Here is a 19,144-nt window from a genome sequence, read left to right as displayed (position 1 = left end):
ATGGAGAGGAGATGTGAAAATTAGAAATGGACAAAAGTTTGATAAAAGAACGAGGTGAAACTGTTCAGGTTAAATACACTGAAATTCTAAGTTGAACAGGTTTTCCCAATCCTGAAGATCATTTAAGGAATACATGGAAATGCAGAAATGCCTAACAGTAACATGAACAGAGATATACCTAATTTTCTCCTGCTGACCTTGATTAAGTCTGACTCTAAATCACTACAGAAAGTTACCTTGGATGTTGAGTGAGTTTTTTAATTAGTTACCTGCTTAATAAAGCAATGTCTTTGATGTTAGACACAAACACTCTAACGTCATGATTGAAACGTCAGTCCAAGCAATGAAAAGTAAGATCCAAACTCTTAGCATTAGGCTTAATCTGTGTCATATATTCATAACATGTCTTTTTTCCCCTTCTTTCCCCTCTCTTCTCCCTCTTTTTCTTTTTTCTTTCAGCGTCTAGGGATCAGTAAGACTGATCCTAGTGCCCTGACACCACAGGAAGTCAATTCGTTTGTTCGCCTTGACCTTGACCCTGAAAAGGTGACATGGCAGAGAGGTAAAGACTCATTGAGATGGTAATGACATTGAGGCAAATAGGTTTTCCTCTGGCTGCGTCTAACCTGGGGTTGGTTATACTGAATGGGCTTAACTGAGGTCTGTGGGGGAAAGAGGGGGTTTGAAATGCAGGGTTTCTAATTTGCAGGTTCAACCTGACATTTGAATGTGTTCCTCTAGACCGGTCGCAGCACGTACCAACGCAGGAATGCTCTTACTTCATCCCCTCTGAAGCCCCTTCCCTCCCCATGTAAACACGCTTCAGCTGAACCTGTCCCACCACTTAAAAACCCCCAACTCTTTATCCTCGGCATTCAGAGCAGAAAAGCCTGGAAACGTGTAAATATTATTATTTCTTTTTTTTTTTAGAGAAAATCCTCAAAAGCTAGGCACTCAGTCTTTTCAGAGACGGGACATGTACGGATCTGCTGAATGTTACAGTTTGGATCTTGTCATTTGTTTCTCCAGCAGTCTTAAATTTCACTTACATTTTCACGTTGGTTAGTGGTTTAAACCACTAAAAGCAATACATGATGTCCGCAGACATTGTCTGTCCACCCAGCGCCCTGTTAAAGCTTGGTATCCTAAGGAATTGTAGTTCAGTGGAGGTTGAGGTTTTGGTGATGAGATGTTGGACACAGCTGGTTTGGGGTGTGGCCACTTTTTGGTCACTAGGGAGTCTTGCGTCCACAGCGACGGATTTGGGAGAGGGTGTTGCAGTGACTGCTGGGATATCTACAATTAGGGTTCAAAAGTGCGAATGTACAAAAGGGGACTAGAAGATTAGAACTAGTTTTGTTCTTGAGCAAAATGTTGCGTGAGAGAGGGGAGAAAAAGGGAGAGAGAGTAGGAGGGCTAGTGCACTTTTAAAAGAAAGAAAGAGAGAAAGAAATGAAAGAATGAAGATCATTACTGTAAATAATACATGATATTTCTTACATGCAGACAGAGTTTGTCTTTCAGAATTGTGTAACAATGTTTTGCCATTTTATTGTCGTAATTTCTAGTGCATACTTGTTTTAAACTCACGTTTGATATACTACTAATGTCATCCTCACAGATATATTACTCATACATATGGTGAATTAAACAGGACACAAAGAGAGTCAAAAATGCTTCCTTTTGTTTCGGTTGGCCTCAGTTGTGGTTGGTTAATTGCAGTGAAATGTCTAATGATTTGGAAATCACACACAAAAAAAGACAAGAGATTAGCATTTTTCTCAGCCCTCTGCTATTCCATGCGGAACTGTCTGTTTATGTTTTATAGTGCTCCACATCCATCTCTCTCTTCCTGAAATTCCTCGCTTTTGAGAAATGGTCTTTTTACAGCAAACGGGTGGGGCTTTTTTTCTTCTCTTTTCTTTCTTTCCTTTTTTTCATTTTGGCTTGCGTTTATGTCTTGGGTTCTCCTTAGGTGAAACCCTGTGTGAGTGTGACTGTGACTGTGACTGTGTGTGTGTGAGAGTGTGTGTGTGTGTGTGTGTGTGTGTGCGTGCGCGCTGCATATTGGACATGTGTTTAGTAATGACTATGACATCTGTCCAGATGCTTTAAGCCAAACCCCCAGCTGTGCTTTTCTGAAAGCCCTGACTCACACTCAGAGCAGGTGTGTTTGTGTGTTTACCGCGATCTGCTGTCAATCAGATGTGTTCAGTACCTCAGTCAAACCTTAAGTTTAAATTCTGAAATGTTATTATAAAGCCCAGAAAACAAACACCCCAAACTGTACTGGAATCCACAGGCACTGTTTTCCTTAACTCATTGTCTTATTCAGAATGGATCACTGATGACATTCAAAAGGCTTTTTAACTACCGGGGCATTGAAATCACTTCTGTGATGTGGAATCTCTTTCTTCGTAGTTGTTGATACCAATGATCGTTTCCTGAGGAAGATCACCATTGGCCAGGCCAACACGGAGAAGGGCCACATTAGGCAGGTAAGCACTCCCATTACCCACAAACATGACATTTATGCACAACTCAGAGAGAGAGAAAACGCCGGAAAATGCTGACCTCAGTCTCCAGTGTAAAACTCTTTGGCTTTGAATCGTCATGACAGATTTCAGAAACTGTTTTTTTATAAACCCAGTCCAGTTTTTAATGTCAGGAGCTAAAAAAGAAATAAAAGTCACTGTCCGCTGGTAGTTGATACTGTGCAGTCAGTTTGCCAAGCTGAGTTTTGATCCACATTCATTTTGGTGTCCAAGAATCTTTGTGAACTTTAACCTTTTTTCTGGATTCTCCAAGTAATGGTCAAAACACTGTTACTGAAGATTAAAATGAAGTGTAACTTAACTCACTAACGTTTTGTCTTTCTCTCTGGTTATGTACGTGAGGACGGGAAGGCAATGGGACTGTTATGTAGCGTAAACCAGGCCAGGTCAGGTGTAAATTAAAATGAGACTAATGGACAGCTTTCATGTCACTCACACAGCTCTCATGTGTAAAGCTTAGAAATGTGAACTGTTGGACTATACTTCTCTTCTCTCTCACACCTCCCCCCCCCTTTTCCCCCCCTGTTCTCTCTCCCGTAATACTGCAACTTATTAAACCCAGCACTGTTTCAGCAGCTGTCAGCCGTAATGACAGCTAAAAAACCAACTCATGCAAATAAACACAGTGCCCCTCAATGGGAAATAACCTAAGTGAAAACAAATGTTTAAGAAAAGAAAAAAAAGAAAGGGGGGGGGGCGCGTTACTGCTGCTCTCTTAATTAAACTACGAGACCTGATGCAGAAAATTCTTACGTTTACCATCTATCGCTTTCCCTGTATCCAACCTCAGCAGTACATGCTAAAGCCCTTGGGTTTTACTCTTGGACAGTACACAGAAGGGTGTGTGTGTGTGTGTGTGTGTGTATGTGTGTGAGAGAGATTGAGTGAGTAACTATGTTGTTGGAGCAATATTGTTGTAGTCAGACATGCTTTACTTGAGTCAAAACCAGAAGTGATCATTTCAGTTTTTGACATCATGTTCTTGTCCACACTTTAAAAAAAACACCTTTGGTCTGTTCAAATATTATCCTTTGATCAAAGAACCACATCGCCAGAGCTGCAGTAAAACACCCTCAATGATCTGACAGAAACATAAGAACATTTTAATGGACCTCGCAGAGGATCTGTAGAGAACAAACTGGAACCTGAGCAAACTGAAACAAAACCTAAATATGCCGTCCCATGGACTCCCCCACCCCACATAATACAGCTCCCAAGCCAGACCTCCCTGGAGGGCGTTCGTCAGAGTGACGCAGGGGACTCTGGGTAAATTAGGGCATGTGTATTGTGAAAAGGCCAGTTGGGGACTGGACCTTCCCCTCTTCCTCACAGCTGCTCTGAGGAGACTGTTTATTGACTGGGAGCTGAACCAGGACGGCTTGGATTGCTTCCAGCGCCGTTGTCATGGACACATGTTAGCCATTTATTCTACGTGATGAAGAGTGCAAGAGTTGGCTGCAAGTCTCTCTTTCTCTGCGCGCGCGCGCGCGTGTGTGTGTGTGTGTGCCTGTCTGTGTCTGAATGCGATGCAGAGTACAATAGATAACTGTAATACTTCTTTAAGTCTTTATTATGAATCTCAGTAAGTCCCAGTCTGGTGTGGTTAACCTCTGGTTCAACAGTTGGTAACCACTACACCAAAAACAATACCTCTGACTGCCTATCATATTTATAACAGCCATGATTCATTCATCAAGAATTACTGACAAGATCACTGACACCATTTTACATATTCAGGGTCACACACAGAGAAATTTAAAGTTTACAGAAATAAGTTCTGAATGAGAAGCCTGTATGAAAATGTGATTGTGTTATAATTTAAAATGTGCCTCTAAAAAGAACTTGGGAAAACTTCCAGTGGCCGTCAGAGCCTCTCCTGCTTTATGGAGTTCAGTAGTTGCGCAACACTGCATTTCGAAGAACCGCGCCTCATCTCACATCTGACCACATTTCTGATGTAGTCTTGGCCTGTGAGCCTTTGGCTGTGTGTGTGTGTGTGTCTACGTGCGTAACCAGTGCGGCGTCTCTCCTGCAGGCCCAGTTTGACATTGCCGTGGCCAGCGAGATCATGGCCATTCTAGCTCTGGCTGACGGACTGGCCGACATGAAGACCAGACTGGGCCGTATGGTGGTGGGCAGCAGCAGGAATGGGAATCCGGTCACGGCAGACGACCTGGTATGAGACTGTGTGTGTGTGGTTGTGTGGTTGAGTGAAATGACATAAACCATGCAGTCTATGTACCAACCATTCATAACACAGTCTTTATCCGGAAGCTTCTTCCAGTCCTAATCTTCCAGGTTTTCCCTTGCTTCCAGTGTTTTTAGTCAAACAGTCAGCTGGCACTGGAGCACATTTGACTGCATTCATATCATCTCACATCATATTTCCATTTTATCACATATAATCTGTTGACAACATTTTCATATGGAGTTTTCACTCTCTCTCTCTCTCTCTCTCTCTCTCTCTCTAGGCCTCTGTGATGTTCAGACTGAATGACCCAGAATATATAAAAATGTGATTTTATGGGTATTTTTTAATGCTGTAAACTTGATAATGGCATAGTTTTGGTTATAGCTATCATGAGACTTGTAGCCTTGTGAAAGTCTCAGATGACTGGAGCTCAAATCAGGGACGATTTGATTTTAATGTGTGTTGCAGTGCTGCCAATGGCATCATGATTTTCTTATCTAAGCCAACAGCCAATTCCTGTAGTGAGTGGAGAGGGGGAGGGAGAATCAATCAAATATGAATTTCTCTGTGAGCCTTTGTTGGTCTTGCTCCACAAATAAAAAAGTCCAGAATTTTAAGGCTAAGGGCAGATTCAAATTCAGCATTATGGGATTCAGCACTATGTATGAGGACATCGCACTATGTGTGTGTGTGTGTGTGTGAGAGAGAGAGAGAGAGAGAGAAAGAGTGAGACAACCCTTACTGTATCATATCTCTCCTGGAGTTTGAGCCATCTGGTGTCCAGCCCTGAAACAACTGTATTGGAATGAACACTGAGAAACACACACACACACACACACACACACATGCACACATATATATGCAGAACTTAAAATCTTTCTAATCTCATTGCTGGTGGTTTTGACAGTCTCAGTGTGTCTGCTCTGGTTTTACTTTCTTTGTGTGCTTTCAGGGTGTAACTGGAGCTCTGGCTGTCCTTATGAAAGATGCCATCAAACCCACACTGATGCAGACACTGGAGGTGAGGCTCTCTCTCACACACACACACACACACACACACACTCTCTCTTACACTTGAGTAATCTCCTGACTGACCAGATCTGATAGTGTGGAGTAAACCTGATAGGAATGGTTATCTGATATGTGAGTTACACACACACACACAGACACACACACACTACTCTGGCACATCTGGCTCTGCTCTTAGCCGTGTGTATGAGACAGACCAGGACTTCTTAGGTGTTTTCAAAATAGGAAAAGCAAAAAAAAAGATGAGAAGAAAAGAGCTCATTTTTGTATTGGCTGAACATGAGTGTTTTTAATCTGATCTTGTGACCTCGCTATTGCAGGTCATGTTTTGCTTCTCCTCTGCTTTACATTTGTATATGTGTGTGTATGGAGAGGCACTGCTGGATGTTTTGGGAGGAAAGAAAAGCTTCAGTTCTGCTTTGTGGAACTTTTCCTTTCTGGTTTCCTGTGTTTCGTAGCCAGGGAGCTTCTATCAGGACAGACAAGGCAACAGTGCGCTATGGGAATTTTCCACTTGGAAGGGCCCACGGTAACTTGCAGTGGCAAGATGTGTGTTTGTATTTGTGTATGTGTGTGTGTTGGTTTCAGCACATACATGTTTTGACCTATACACTGTGAGGTCTGAAATAAGATCTGGTATAACTCTGATGTGTGTTCTCTTAATGAAGAATGAGGATTGTTGGATCTTTGCTCCATGAAAAGATGTAAGGAACTGACTGTTGGCGTATTGTCCTAGTTGTCAGATGGGTAAACGTTGGAGAAACACATCAAAGAAACAGTTTTCAATCTCAGTCGTCCGTTTCCTTTCAAAACACACAAGCTACTCCTTCAAATGACCAGTGCTCCTATCTGTTCTTCATCAGTGTCGCAACATCAGCCGCCCTTTTCTGTTCATCGTCCGAATCTCGTCACACTTTTGGACTCTTGTTTGTCTGGGGCTCCGTGTGGTCTCATGTTCTTTCTTTCTCTCTCTCGTTTATCTCTTCTCATTCCCTTTCTTTGCTTTTTTGATTCTCTATGTTCACATTTCACCTTGGTTAAATCTTGCTCATTTCTGGAGTTCAAAGGCATTGTGGTCCTTCAGATGCCTTAGATCTGGATTCACATTTGTAGAACTTTGTGAAAATGTAATCAGAGAAAATGTTGTGCACTGTGGATTGTATGAGAAGGTCCAGATACACTAAAAAGGTCAGTCCATCTCAATTCCACATTTAACATGGGAAAAATTATGGCCTTTGTCCAACGCTTTTAACTGGTACCTCTGCGGGTTGTCGTGTATTGAGTATATTACGAATTTCGTCATTTTTGTCTGATTTTCTTGTCGTTCTTTCCATTTGAATCCCTTACTTTCGTAAACCGAGACCTCGTCGTAATTCATAATTTGGTCATCAAAGTTGTTAATGAGGTAAAAAGTAGGAAATACCGACAGGAAGAAGAGGGAGATGGAGCGAAACCACATCACCCATTCGTCCTGTTTCCACCAGCGCCTCCTTTTCCCCTGTGGTGTTTAAAAACATTATCATCTTCTTTTCCACAATCAGAAACGAGAAGTGTCAAAAGTTTCTTTCCTGTTTGATTTGCTCTGAGGTGTCGCTTTCATTTCCTGTGTCACTTTTCCAGGAAGATATTTTACTGGAAAATGACTTTTTTTTTTCTCCCCCCTCCAGATCCACAATGCCTCTCACACATTGGACACACAAACGTTTTGACCACAGACCGTTGGCCTTTGTGAGTCACTGTGGGGGTGTCATGGAAACGATGATCCTTTGATCTTTTTTTTATGTGAATTTTCTCTCCGGTCATTTCTGTCTTTTCATTAGGAAGAGTATCACTTTTAATGAAAGAAAAAGGAGAAGAGTGCAATTGACCAAATGGCTTGTGACCCCTGTGAAAGTTCTGATTTAGAAATGGTGGGATTGTTGTCGTTTATTTGGACAGTTGGAAGAGTAGATAAGCGAGCCTCTCTTCCTCTGGCCCGTCTGTGATGGACAGAATCGTGGCCACCACTGAGTCCCTACAGATGGTGCATCCTGAGTAAACTGTACACAAGCTTTTTTTTTTTTTTCCTGAAAGCGCTGATTCTTGGATCCAAATATCTTCACCTCCTTCTTTTCCCTTGTGTTTCTTTCGGACAACCTCTCATCCTTCATCGCTCTGTCCATCCTCTCTCCTTCCTTCCCCTCACTCTTGTGTTGTATGTTGTGTGCCCTGGTGTTTTGGGAGAAAAAAGACTTTTTGACCCTAAAGGTTGTGAGTTCATATCCCAGATGTTGATGGAACACCAAGCAGAATCAATAACCTTCATACCACTTGAGTTGTGTTGTAAGGTGCAAAATAGACAAGGAGAGTTCATGTATTTAAGCTCGAAAACAACTCACTCTAAGTCCAAAACATTTAGTAAATGTTTCCACTGTAACTAGTTAGATTAAAGATAAACTACAACACATACTCAAGAGGGTCATTCAGCGGTGAAAAAGTACTAAATTTATGCACTTTTTACTAAAAGTACAAGAGAAGAATATTTGCTCTGGTTCCTTCAAATGTCAAAGAAATTTCTTTTCCTTGACAAGAAAAATTTAAACAATAAAAAAATAAAATATTAAATAAAGCATAAATAAGGCAACAAAAAAGGTGCTTTGGAAGTATCTTCTACTTGTAACACAAGTACCATGACTAACTCCATGTGTGTGTGTGTCTGTGTGTGTGGTTTTTATTCCTTTTTTTGTTTTGTTTTGTTGTTTTGTGGCAGGGCACTCCAGTGTTTGTCCACGCTGGACCCTTCGCCAACATCGCCCATGGCAGCTCTTCAGTTCTGGCTGACAAACTGGCTCTCAAACTGGTTGGCGAGGATGGCTATGTAGGTAAGTACACCCGGCAGACATGCCTTACTGTGGGTTACACTGGTACACATTGACATGAGTTGAGATTTGCTTCCCTTAACCCCAACAGTGAGCTATTTTGCAACTTTCATGGCACTTTTCTCGAGTCTAGAGCTTTCTTACGCGTATTTTTGTGCTTTACACAGGTAAGTTCATTTTCAGGTCTCGGCCAGAGACCTCAGATAAGTCCGTGCCTTGCGTAAACCTTAAGAAGAACCACAGCTTTTTATCTTAAAACCCACTGGAATGTTGTTTTCAGGCTAAACAAAACTAATCTGCTCTGTGGCAGAAGATACCTTTCTCTCTCTCGCTCTCTCTCTCTCTCCCACTCTCTCTCTCTTTGTCTCTCCCTCTCCCTCTTTTTTTTCACTCAGTCTTCACTCCGTCTTCCCTCAGTTCCTCCCCCTTCTCTCTTTCTTGACTTCGTCTCTCTTCCTCTCTGTGCTCTGTCCATCTCTTCCCTGATCTCTCAGTGGTATGTTTTCCACACTGAAAGAATGAGTGGAATGGCAATAAACCTTCAAGCAGCGGGATACAAGAGTGATAGCTGAATGAAACATAACCCGCCCTTAAGGACAGTGTGTGTGTGTGTGTGTGTGTGTGTGAATAGAAGAGAAAAAAAAACATTGATATGCCTGAATTCCCCAGTAATACACATCTTGACCTACTTGACCCTAATACCAACATGGAAAGACCAAGTGTGTCTTCTTTAGACATGGTTGGCCCTCTGCAAAATACATGACCTTCACCTGTATGCTACTTGGGGTCATGGTGACATGTTGAACGGGTCCAATAACTCACTTTCCTACGTCAGATATTGTTGAAGAGGATAGTATGAGTAGGATGGTTTGGTGACTTGTATGATAAGAAACCTAAAGCTCTTTATGGTCAGGTATTGTCTTTGTGGCCAGGGGCCTGTGAATTGCGGTCACAAAGGCTGGGAGAGAGATGTTTGACATTAAAGTTCCACATACACACAGATCAAAACAGTATGCCTCTGCTTTCTATATGTGTGTACGCGCGCGCGCTTGCATGCTTGTGTGTTTGTGTAAGGGTATGTGTGCATGTACAGTCTGTGCGTACGTGCATGTGTGTGTTTGTATGTATGTGGAAGGGTGTGTTGTGTGTGCGTGTATCCTCTGTGCGTGTGTGTGTGTGTGTGTGTACGTGTACGTGTGTATATGCAGTGGTGCATGGAAGGCATGCTGGGTGGAGCGTTGTGTGAATTTAGAGTTTCAGAGCATACTGCTGGAGGAGGAAGGTCTCTCTCTCTCTCTCTCTCTCTCTCTCTGTGTCTCTCCACCTCCCTCCTCCCTGTCTTACCGAAATCTTAGGTATTTAATGTTTTTATTGTTTTGGAGTTAGACTAAGGATAAGATCTGTTGCAGTGAATTTTCTAGACTGCCAGTATACGTCCGGACAGATTCTGTGGTTTCCATTATGCTTTTCCACAACTCTGAGGGTTTACGTCCTGCTGTTCACTTCGCTTTTTACTCTTCCCTCACAGTCACGTTCCAGCGCCAGCAGAGTGGGAATGTAACATTTGTCTAAGACAGATGTTCGTTTGTTTTTTTTGTTTTTTTAACAATTTTGTTTCGGCCTTGCGCTATCAGACCTGATTCCCCTGATCAACTGGTCATCAAACCTTTGATTAGCTCAGTCATCTGCGATAACATGGTAAACCAGCGGAGCCAGCTGTGCTAGTGCTGGACTGAAACAAAAAATGCACAAGACAGGGAGTCCCTGAGGGACAGATTGAAAACCACTGGTCTATTTGTGGAGTAGATGTTCTCACCAAACAATGGAAACGTTCATATGAACTATCGAGTCTTAATAAATGAATTATCTCCGTTCATTTTCCTCAGACCTGTGCACAAGTCCATTATCTGTTGTATTCTGTTTTTTGGTCAGATGTTCCGTGTATAGCTTTTGACTTTTGTGATTTCTCTGAGTTTATTAATGTCATCTTCCTCCTCTGACAGTGACACATGCCTTGCCCTTTTTGAAGGAAACTACTTGAATTGACTTGGAATTGTGTGATGTGCACTGTCTGTATCTGGGTCAGGTGTGTGTGTGTGTGTGTGTGTGTGTGTGTATGTATCTGTCTCATCGTGATTATTCACATTTCTCCTGAACTGGGAAATCAACTAACCAAGAATTCTTTGAAAACACCCTTTCTCCTTCCTTCCAAGCACAGTTTGTTGGTACGGATAAAATCAGCTACCTGTTAAAAAGAAACATCACACTCTAACTTTGATGTTTTGCAGGAAAAAACATAGCAATAAGTTTGTCTTATTTCTTTTCATGGTATTGTTAACATTTAACAAACATTTGTCTGTTCTACCCCCCCCCCCCCCCCCGCCTCCATACATTCAATCACTGAATTCCATGTTGTTCAGAAAAATACAGTTTACCGTTCTTCTGATGGATATCCTGACCTCTCCCCCTTATTAATTTGACAAGAAAATACACTGTATGTCTTGTAATCACACATTTTCAACATGTCCAAGTTTTTTTTTCTTTTTGTTTTTTTGCATTCTCTACCAAAAACAATCCATTCATCTTCCCTGATGACACACATCTTGTGTGAACGTATGATTATTCACCATCTGAGTTTGTTTGTGCCAGAGTACAGTGGTGTGTGTGTGTGTGTGTGTGTGTGGTTGGGGGGGGGGGGTGCTCCCGCTGTAGTCAAAGAGCCATTGCAAATACATAATTTGGAACTGTGAAAGCCGCAACATGTTTCTGGTCAGTATTAATTACATTAGTCATTCGGTAGTCATCTGTAGTTTTTCACAGTGGAGTAACTAGCATAGGAGTGATGTCAGAGCCTGTCAATGCACACTGATCGCGTTCCCACAGAGACAGATACGGCTTTCTCCCCACACAATGGCCTCCCAAACAGGGCTCCAATTTAACATGCTTTGCGGTTGGGCCTGGATCGAACCACAATGCCTTTCTGCCCAATCATGCTAATTTGTGATTTTTTCAGACAGATTTTTGGTGTGAAGTCTTCATATCCCAGTTTATGGTGTTGATTGTAAAGGGCATGCATGTGGTAGATTCGGTTTGTCATGCAGCTGATAACTGTCTCACTCCTTAAACCATTTGCTTTTTCTTTTTTTTGGCTTTCCCTGTCTTGTACTTTAGTGTTGTATGCTGTCATACTGTCACGAATACACATAAACACACATGCGTGCACACACAGACGAATTATCTAATCCTTTAAATTAGATCCGTTTTACTGGTTTTTAACTCTCATTCCTTTGAATAAGGTTTTAACAGCAGAGGTCGGATTAGGTTAATGGGCTCAGAAATGTGGAGCAGAGTGCAAGTCTTGCTAGCACACATGGAGAGGTAACTACAGTTCAAACGCAGCCTCTGGAAAAGATTCCAGACCCACACACACTCACAGTCACTCACTGCAAGGATGCCAGGCCTCGGTAGTGGAAATAACAACATAGCCCCATACACACACCCATCTCTTTAGCCTGGGAAATTGCACAGGAAACTCAAGGGTGTAGTGGGAGTAGGAGGCACACACACACACACACACATATATATACAAATACATACCATGCATACTTAAGTAGTACCAGGGGAGGTACCAGTCCAGGGATATCATATTCTTCAATAGAATGGGTCACATCACTGGTTATCCTCAGGAGCCATAAGAATTTTCCCACACATTGAAATATGCTACATTGAAAATACACAAGAATGAAGAGGAGGTCTGAACACAAACCTCCCCCTTAATCCTTTTTTAATTTTCCCAGTAGCACATGTAGACAGTTCCTACCTTCACATTGTATGGCTTGTGTCTGAGACATAGATTAACTAGTCCAGTATGGAGAGCATGCAGTGACTAATAAATCAAGATATTTACCTCACGTTTACCTTTACCAACCAAATGTTGTTTATTATGTAATGACATTTTAACGCTTATCCTTAGGCTGGAAATCAACTTTTGTTTTTGTGGTCACTCAAACACACTTATACAGTGAGACTACCCAAAACACACACACGTTAATGATAAACTCACACACACACACACAGGTCTGTAAGGGCAGTAATTACATCCTTACTCTAAAACAGGAGAGGGGCTTGTTTTCCCTGGAGTGCTAAGAAAATTAAACAGTCTCTCATTACAGATGGCGTGTTAGCATGTGTATGTTCAACTATTCTTCTTTCAAATCACATTACCACCATTCGGCGTCATTATAATAATCCTTAACTAAACTTTCTGTGTCTATCCATGTTCACTGGGACCTGATGAGTTATCTCTCCCATGCACCTCTGATGTAATCAGTGATGCTGAACTAGCATGAAGCTAGTCGATAGACTGTATAGTTGCAACCTGGATTTCTTCACCAGCTAGCAACAATCTGCTCTGCTTGATTGAACAGTGCATTGGACGCTTAATGTTGCTTGGATTTAATTAATTTAATGCCTAATATGATATTCTGAATGTCACTTTCCATTGTTCTTTGAAGATAGCTATAATAGTCATTTAGGGCTATTTAGTTATGTACAGTGCTTAACATCTTTAGCGTTAGCCGTTGTTGGCGTATCCGGGAAACTTGGACTCAGTGGTTATGATTTCCAGTGGGAGGCCCTAGATTAGGCCTGGCAGGAAGCAGTGAATGAACAGGGCTGTCATTTAACAGCTGTGATTTGTATGTTTACTGTTTTCTTTGCCTGGCTTACAGTCAGTAAAATCCTGCGATGGATGGGTTTCTCTCAGCTGATACCAGAACCAGCTGATACCAGAACCTCCTGTGGGACTGAAAGAGCACAGTCAGTGTGCTGTCACAGAGCTGAGCTATAGCAGAGAACTGGCCTGTGTTAATGGAGAAGAGGGGAATGGCAGAGAGAGGAGAGGGGTAGAGAAAGAAAAAGGGTTAGAGAAAGAAAGAAATAGATGCTTGTTGGAGAGAGAGAGAGAGAGAGAGAGAGAATGGGAAATCAGGATGCCAGAGGACGCTCTTGAGACCAAGTTAAAGATTTTGGGAAACGCAGCTGTCAAAGGAGAATATGAAAAAGATAAGGAGTGGCCAGGGAGAGGAGAGAAGAGTGGAAAATTCACTGTTGACACACACACCAGTGAAGAGAATAGGTGTTATCTTGTTCTGTGACAAAACCTAAAGTCTACTAAAACAACAAGTGACTTTCATTCCTAATCAGATGGTTAATTACTAATCAATTATTAAACAGTTTACTTATTATTCTTATGATTAATTACTACACAGTGACAGAAGCTGGCTTTGGAGCAGACATTGGGATGGAGAAGTTCTTTAACATTAAATGTCGGGCGTCTGGACTGAGGCCTGATGTGGTGGTACTGGTGGCGACCATACGAGCTTTGAAGATGCATGGAGGAGGTCCAAATGTAAGGGGAACTCCCCACCCCCCATTTCACACGTACATACCTATGTATGACACAACAATCCATACATTAAAGGCAAAATATTTCCTTTGAAAAGATTTGTAATTCTCATTCTGCATATTTCTTTTCCAAGGTCACTGCTGGAGCACCACTTCCCAGAGAATACATAGATGAGGTAAGCACTTTATCAGAAACCAAATGGCTTTGACTAGCTCATTTAGCACAAGGCCATTTTATTCATTTAATAGACTAAACTGTTTGGCTTTGACATCTAGAACTGCTTCAGCCTTGTCCAGTATTGAAACTCCTCTCTGACGTACACTATATTGTGATTTCATCCTCTACATGAAACATTAACAAGGAGACGCCCAATCCTTCATTTCTCCAAAGACCTTTCCTCCACCCCTCCCTCGCTCAAACGTGGTTTTTCGGTCATTATTTGATTAACAGTGTAAATATAACTTGGGCTTTGCTGGCTGCAGAGGATGGCCTAATGGGAATTGTAGTTGAAAATGCCTAGTCTGTTTTTAGTCAGAATCTCAAAGCAGCTTCGGCTGAGTAAATACTGAAGGCAGTTAAGCTAATTGTGCGGTTGTATAATGCGAACCAGAAGGTGCTCGACAACATCTCCCAGGGTCTAAAGCCTGAGTCTGTTGGATGACTCCATGTAGAGAGTGACATTGTTGCTGTAAAACAGAAAAGGAATTTTTTCTTTTTTTTTCTTCCGGAAAGCTCCCTGGGAGGGGTGACCTCCTCAAAGATGAGAGTGAAGACATCTGTCCTAAATCAGCCTCAGGCTTTGCAGCACTTTGGGTAGACAAGATACTGGCCAACGTTTTAGATCCAAGCAGGAAATCTTTAAGATTTACACTATGGATCGTAAAACATTCAAAAGTGTGTGTCAGTGCAGGTAGTTTTGAAAAGTGCAGAATCATAACGCTTCTAGAAACTTCTGGTTCACTTAGAAATACCTTTTAAGGTAATGACAACAAAAATTTAGTGATGAGATGTAGACGAAAACGTAGGTGAAGATGACGTCAAAAGTTGTCAAAATTTTATTTCTGAGTTTCAATTCTAAAATTCCATTCTCTGCAATTGTATGTCTCTGTGGAACACTCCAGTTACTGTGAAATACTGTGAAACTGCTGAGCATTGACACCTAGTCATTTGGACCTGCAAACCTGGACCTGTTTCCCAGTCCACTCTGTCAGTAAGAATTAACAGACTGACAGACTCCTTTTTATATATATATATATATATATATATATAACTTGTCTTGCTCCTTTCCAAAATCACAAGGAAATGCAATTGCCAGTAAATTCTGAAATTGGCATAAAAAAGCGATTTTAAGAGGTTGTACATTTTCAACCTGAACGGTTTGCTGATTAGATCATTCTGGAATGAAGAGGCAGCTGTGAAACTTAAATTGGTCAGATTTGTCAAAATCCCCTGTCTCTTTGTTTGTGGAGCTCAGGTTTTAGTGTTGTGGTAGAGGGGAAATCCAGGATACAATAGGAATGAATGAGAATCCTCTGGAAAAAATGAAAACAATATACCAGATAGATTTGTTAGCTAACTGCACTGGTTGGGGATGTTTTGCACATTTGTTTGGCTGGATAAATATAAAAATACAAGACCATCAGACATTACTTGATTAGGTTAAACTGTTTTGGTATGTAAAAAAAAAAACCCAATTTTTCAAAAATCAGCGATCTTTCACTGAATAACCTGGGTCAGTCCCTCTGCTCTGGTAATGCTGTATTTAATGCAGGAACCCTTTATTTGTTTGAGTGGATTATCAGGCTTAGCATCAGCTGTACTGGAATGCATTAAGTGGCTGAAGCTAATTTAATCCCATATAAATTTGTCAGAGACACAGTTTTACACTTTAAATGGTTGTGGGTTGATTCAAAGCATTTCAGGTATGTGGAATTTCCCAAAATGTTCTTAACATTGCAAGCCATCTCTTCAGGACTTTATCTTCTAGCGAATCTGTCTAATGCTATTAAATAATGGGCTAAATCCATAGAGACCTAAGCACACGTTTATGTGTTTATCACTTAATTCCTATGAATTACACTCTCAATGAGGAAAATAATGGCAGCCTTGATAATGTAATAAATATGTTTATCATAGCTCATGTTTTCCGGAACATGAACAGGACTTGCTAAATACTTATATTACCAAATTGTACATGTGTTGTTGTGTTATTTTACAGAACTTGGAGCTGGTTGAAAGGGGGTGCAGTAACCTGAAGAAACAGATTCAGATTGCTCACCTGTTTGGTGTGCCTGTGGTCGTCGCTCTCAATGTGTTCAAGTAAGAATAGACTTCAAACAAAATGTTTCTTTGAATGTCTCATCTGTATGATATCCGTCAGATAGTTCATTGTGTATAAATTTAGAAGAATTTGATAGAATCGGCGGTATTTTTACAGTATGTAATTTTTACCGTAGCTGTATTATCATTATTGGTTGGTGGATTACTGATAAGGGTGTATGAAAGAAATGTTTTAAGAAATGTTACAATCTTATCATCCTATTGGCTAAACCCATCATCAGGTTCATCTCTCTCTCTCTCTCTCTTGCCCTCTCTCTCTCTCTCTGGCCGTGTCACACTCTTACAATCTAAGTGGCCCTTGACGTGGTATAAAGCCAGCTCTTTGTTTGTTAAGTGTGTTTGACAGCACGTTAAAGGGAGAAACTAGGCATCTGTGTGTGTGTGTGTGTGTGTGTGAGAGAGAGAGAGAGAGAGAGAGAAAATGAGAATGAGACAGATGAGTTCAAGGCCTGGGGCTCTCTGCTCCATTGAGTGTGAATGAACTGAAACTGAGTGTCTGGGCCTTGCCAAGACAAGTCAATGACAAATTATATGTGTTTTGGACCTTCCATGTACACACACTTTGGTTCAACGTCCCTATGCCTTCACGGTATTGAGAACAATAATAGAATTCTACTTAGCTTTAACACACAGCCAGCAACAGAACTGAATAAAAGTTATTCGTTTTTGGCCACTTAGTTACACTGACTGTTTGCTAAACAAACTTATCTTTTGAACTTTTAACCAACATTCTTACAAGTGCTCATTCACCATTTAAATGTAATTTGCAATTTACTCCTTGATGTCAGTATTCATGCCCAAAGTCATTTTCATGCCCACCTTTGACTGCTGTTTTCTCTTTGTCCTCATCATAGGACTGATACTCAAAGAGAGATTGACATGGTGTGTCGTATTGCTGCGAGTTCCGGGGCCTCGGCGGCTGTGCCGTGTCATCACTGGGCACGGGGTGGGCGGGGCTCTGTGGAGCTTGCTCACGCTGTGAAAGAAGCAGCCTCGCAGGAGAACGATTTCCGTTTCTTATACAGCCTGCAGGTGAGGTGGTCTGTCATACAAACAGGTCAGATTACATTTTGGATGCATTTCTGAACAACTTTTGTGGATCTCTACTGACTACACAGGGATATAGCTGCAATTAAAGCGGTTATGTGCTCAAGAATGTATGATACAGATGTCCTGTGCTCTTGAAGATTTGAGGAATGCTAAGATCAGTTGGGATTAACTCATTGACAAGCAAATTTCGTTTAGTTTGGTGACAAATGTTTTTAGTGTGGGATGTAAAGGAGCACAAAACCCACGGTTTGATACATTCCACAACTTTGGGTTATGGTTTGGCATGTTTTCATTACTGTGAAATATGTGGTTTTGAAACAGACACATGCATCATTACTCCTGTAGTGTTTAGTGTAAGTGAACGTATAACTGTGAGCATTTGTAACTCCTGTATACGCCTGTTGCAGTATAGATGCTTCCTCAGGGTTTCTAGATTTATAGGCAGTGTGAATGTTCCCCAAGATGTTTTAAAAGTGACCCAGTGAAAATTTAGCATGGAGCAGATCTGTGCCGCAGTGTTAAACTGTGCGTTGTGAAAGCCATAGAGGCCACTGTTACCTTCTGTGGTTGAACCTCATTAAACATAATGCTTACCAGTAGGCTCAGGTTCAGGCTCAGGCTCAAGTGTGTTTATCACAGGACCTCGTGATATTAGATGGACAGGACCTGTTTAATAGCCAAGACAGATATTCTCATAACCAAACTGGACGATTTCATGCACAGTGAACTAGGAGATAAGCTAAAAACTGAACTGAAGTCAGAATCTCACCAGAATCATTTCCATGGCCAGAATGACCTGTAGGAACTCTAAAGACACTGGATAATTTTCCTAATTTCTGTGTGTAATAGTATTTCAGATGAAAAAAAGGGGGAAGACAAGAAAATTGATAAAAATGTTTCCAGCTGTTCTTCAGATGAAGGCTTGATCAACGTCTTCTGATTTGGGCTTGATTCACACAGTGTTTTTGGCACTGTGTCTAAGTTGTTTTCAAAACCAAGCAAGTTTTGTCGCAAGTACAGAACGTTTCTCAGTGAAATTCTGAATATAAAAATTCTTGTTGCCATCAAGACCCAAAAGAATAATCTCATTTGTGCGCTAAATATACACAATAATGCAGACATTTGTTCAAGGAAAGTTTTAGGACCAAAAAGTTCCAAACTTAAGTAATAATCTCAGTTCTTTGAAAAGCATTGTCTCATTGTGTGATGCCCAGAAATAATTTAATGTAATTAAAAGCACAAATAGGTTATGACTGGAAAGGGCTTTCAAATCCGCAGAATTCGTCACTGACTGGATTCAAAGTACCCTATTGACAGACATAGTCCTTGACCAATTTTTCAGGAAAATTCAATTCGTCCTCAGAAAAAAAGAGTGAAAAGGAAAGGAATAAAACCCCAGGACTAAGAATGTTACCAGTTAACCTTTGCTCGATTCAATAAGGCCTAAATGATGAAACTGATTACTTGCTCCTCTGAACCGTTGGACTGACAGTTAGACAGGGTTTAAGACGGAGTTCAGAGCATGTGAATATGCATGTTTCTATAACACATACAGCATGTGTGACACAACACCGTCTTATTTGTATATTTGGCCGTATAACGCACCAGACAGTCTTGAAGCTTGTGTCCATTTAATTTTAAGCAAATAAACAGATAATGAGGTTTATGTTTTGCTGCTATCAGTACCGTCTGGTTTAAATTTTATTTCACCGTT

The 19,144-nt window shown here is 41.2% G+C and overlaps 1 protein-coding gene across 1 annotated transcript in view; it reads left to right on the top strand.

The window, feature by feature from the left end:
* mthfd1l (methylenetetrahydrofolate dehydrogenase (NADP+ dependent) 1 like) overlaps positions 1–19,144 on the top strand; it is a 43,131-nt gene that overhangs the window by 11,719 nt on the left and 12,268 nt on the right. Inside the window, exons 16-24 of the mRNA XM_030771279.1 lie at positions 460–562; positions 2,422–2,498; positions 4,591–4,731; positions 5,699–5,767; positions 8,525–8,636; positions 13,904–14,043; positions 14,174–14,215; positions 16,259–16,359; positions 17,235–17,412. Coding sequence (XP_030627139.1) covers positions 460–562; positions 2,422–2,498; positions 4,591–4,731; positions 5,699–5,767; positions 8,525–8,636; positions 13,904–14,043; positions 14,174–14,215; positions 16,259–16,359; positions 17,235–17,412 — 963 coding nt within the window. The remainder of the gene's footprint in view (positions 1–459; positions 563–2,421; positions 2,499–4,590; positions 4,732–5,698; positions 5,768–8,524; positions 8,637–13,903; positions 14,044–14,173; positions 14,216–16,258; positions 16,360–17,234; positions 17,413–19,144) is intronic.

This window comes from Chanos chanos, chromosome 4 (genome assembly GCF_902362185.1).
Source record: "Chanos chanos chromosome 4, fChaCha1.1, whole genome shotgun sequence".
In the NCBI taxonomy this organism is placed as follows: domain Eukaryota; kingdom Metazoa; phylum Chordata; class Actinopteri; order Gonorynchiformes; family Chanidae; genus Chanos; species Chanos chanos.
Note: the sequence above shows the minus strand (reverse complement) of the source record. Positions and strands in the feature narration are given on the sequence as shown.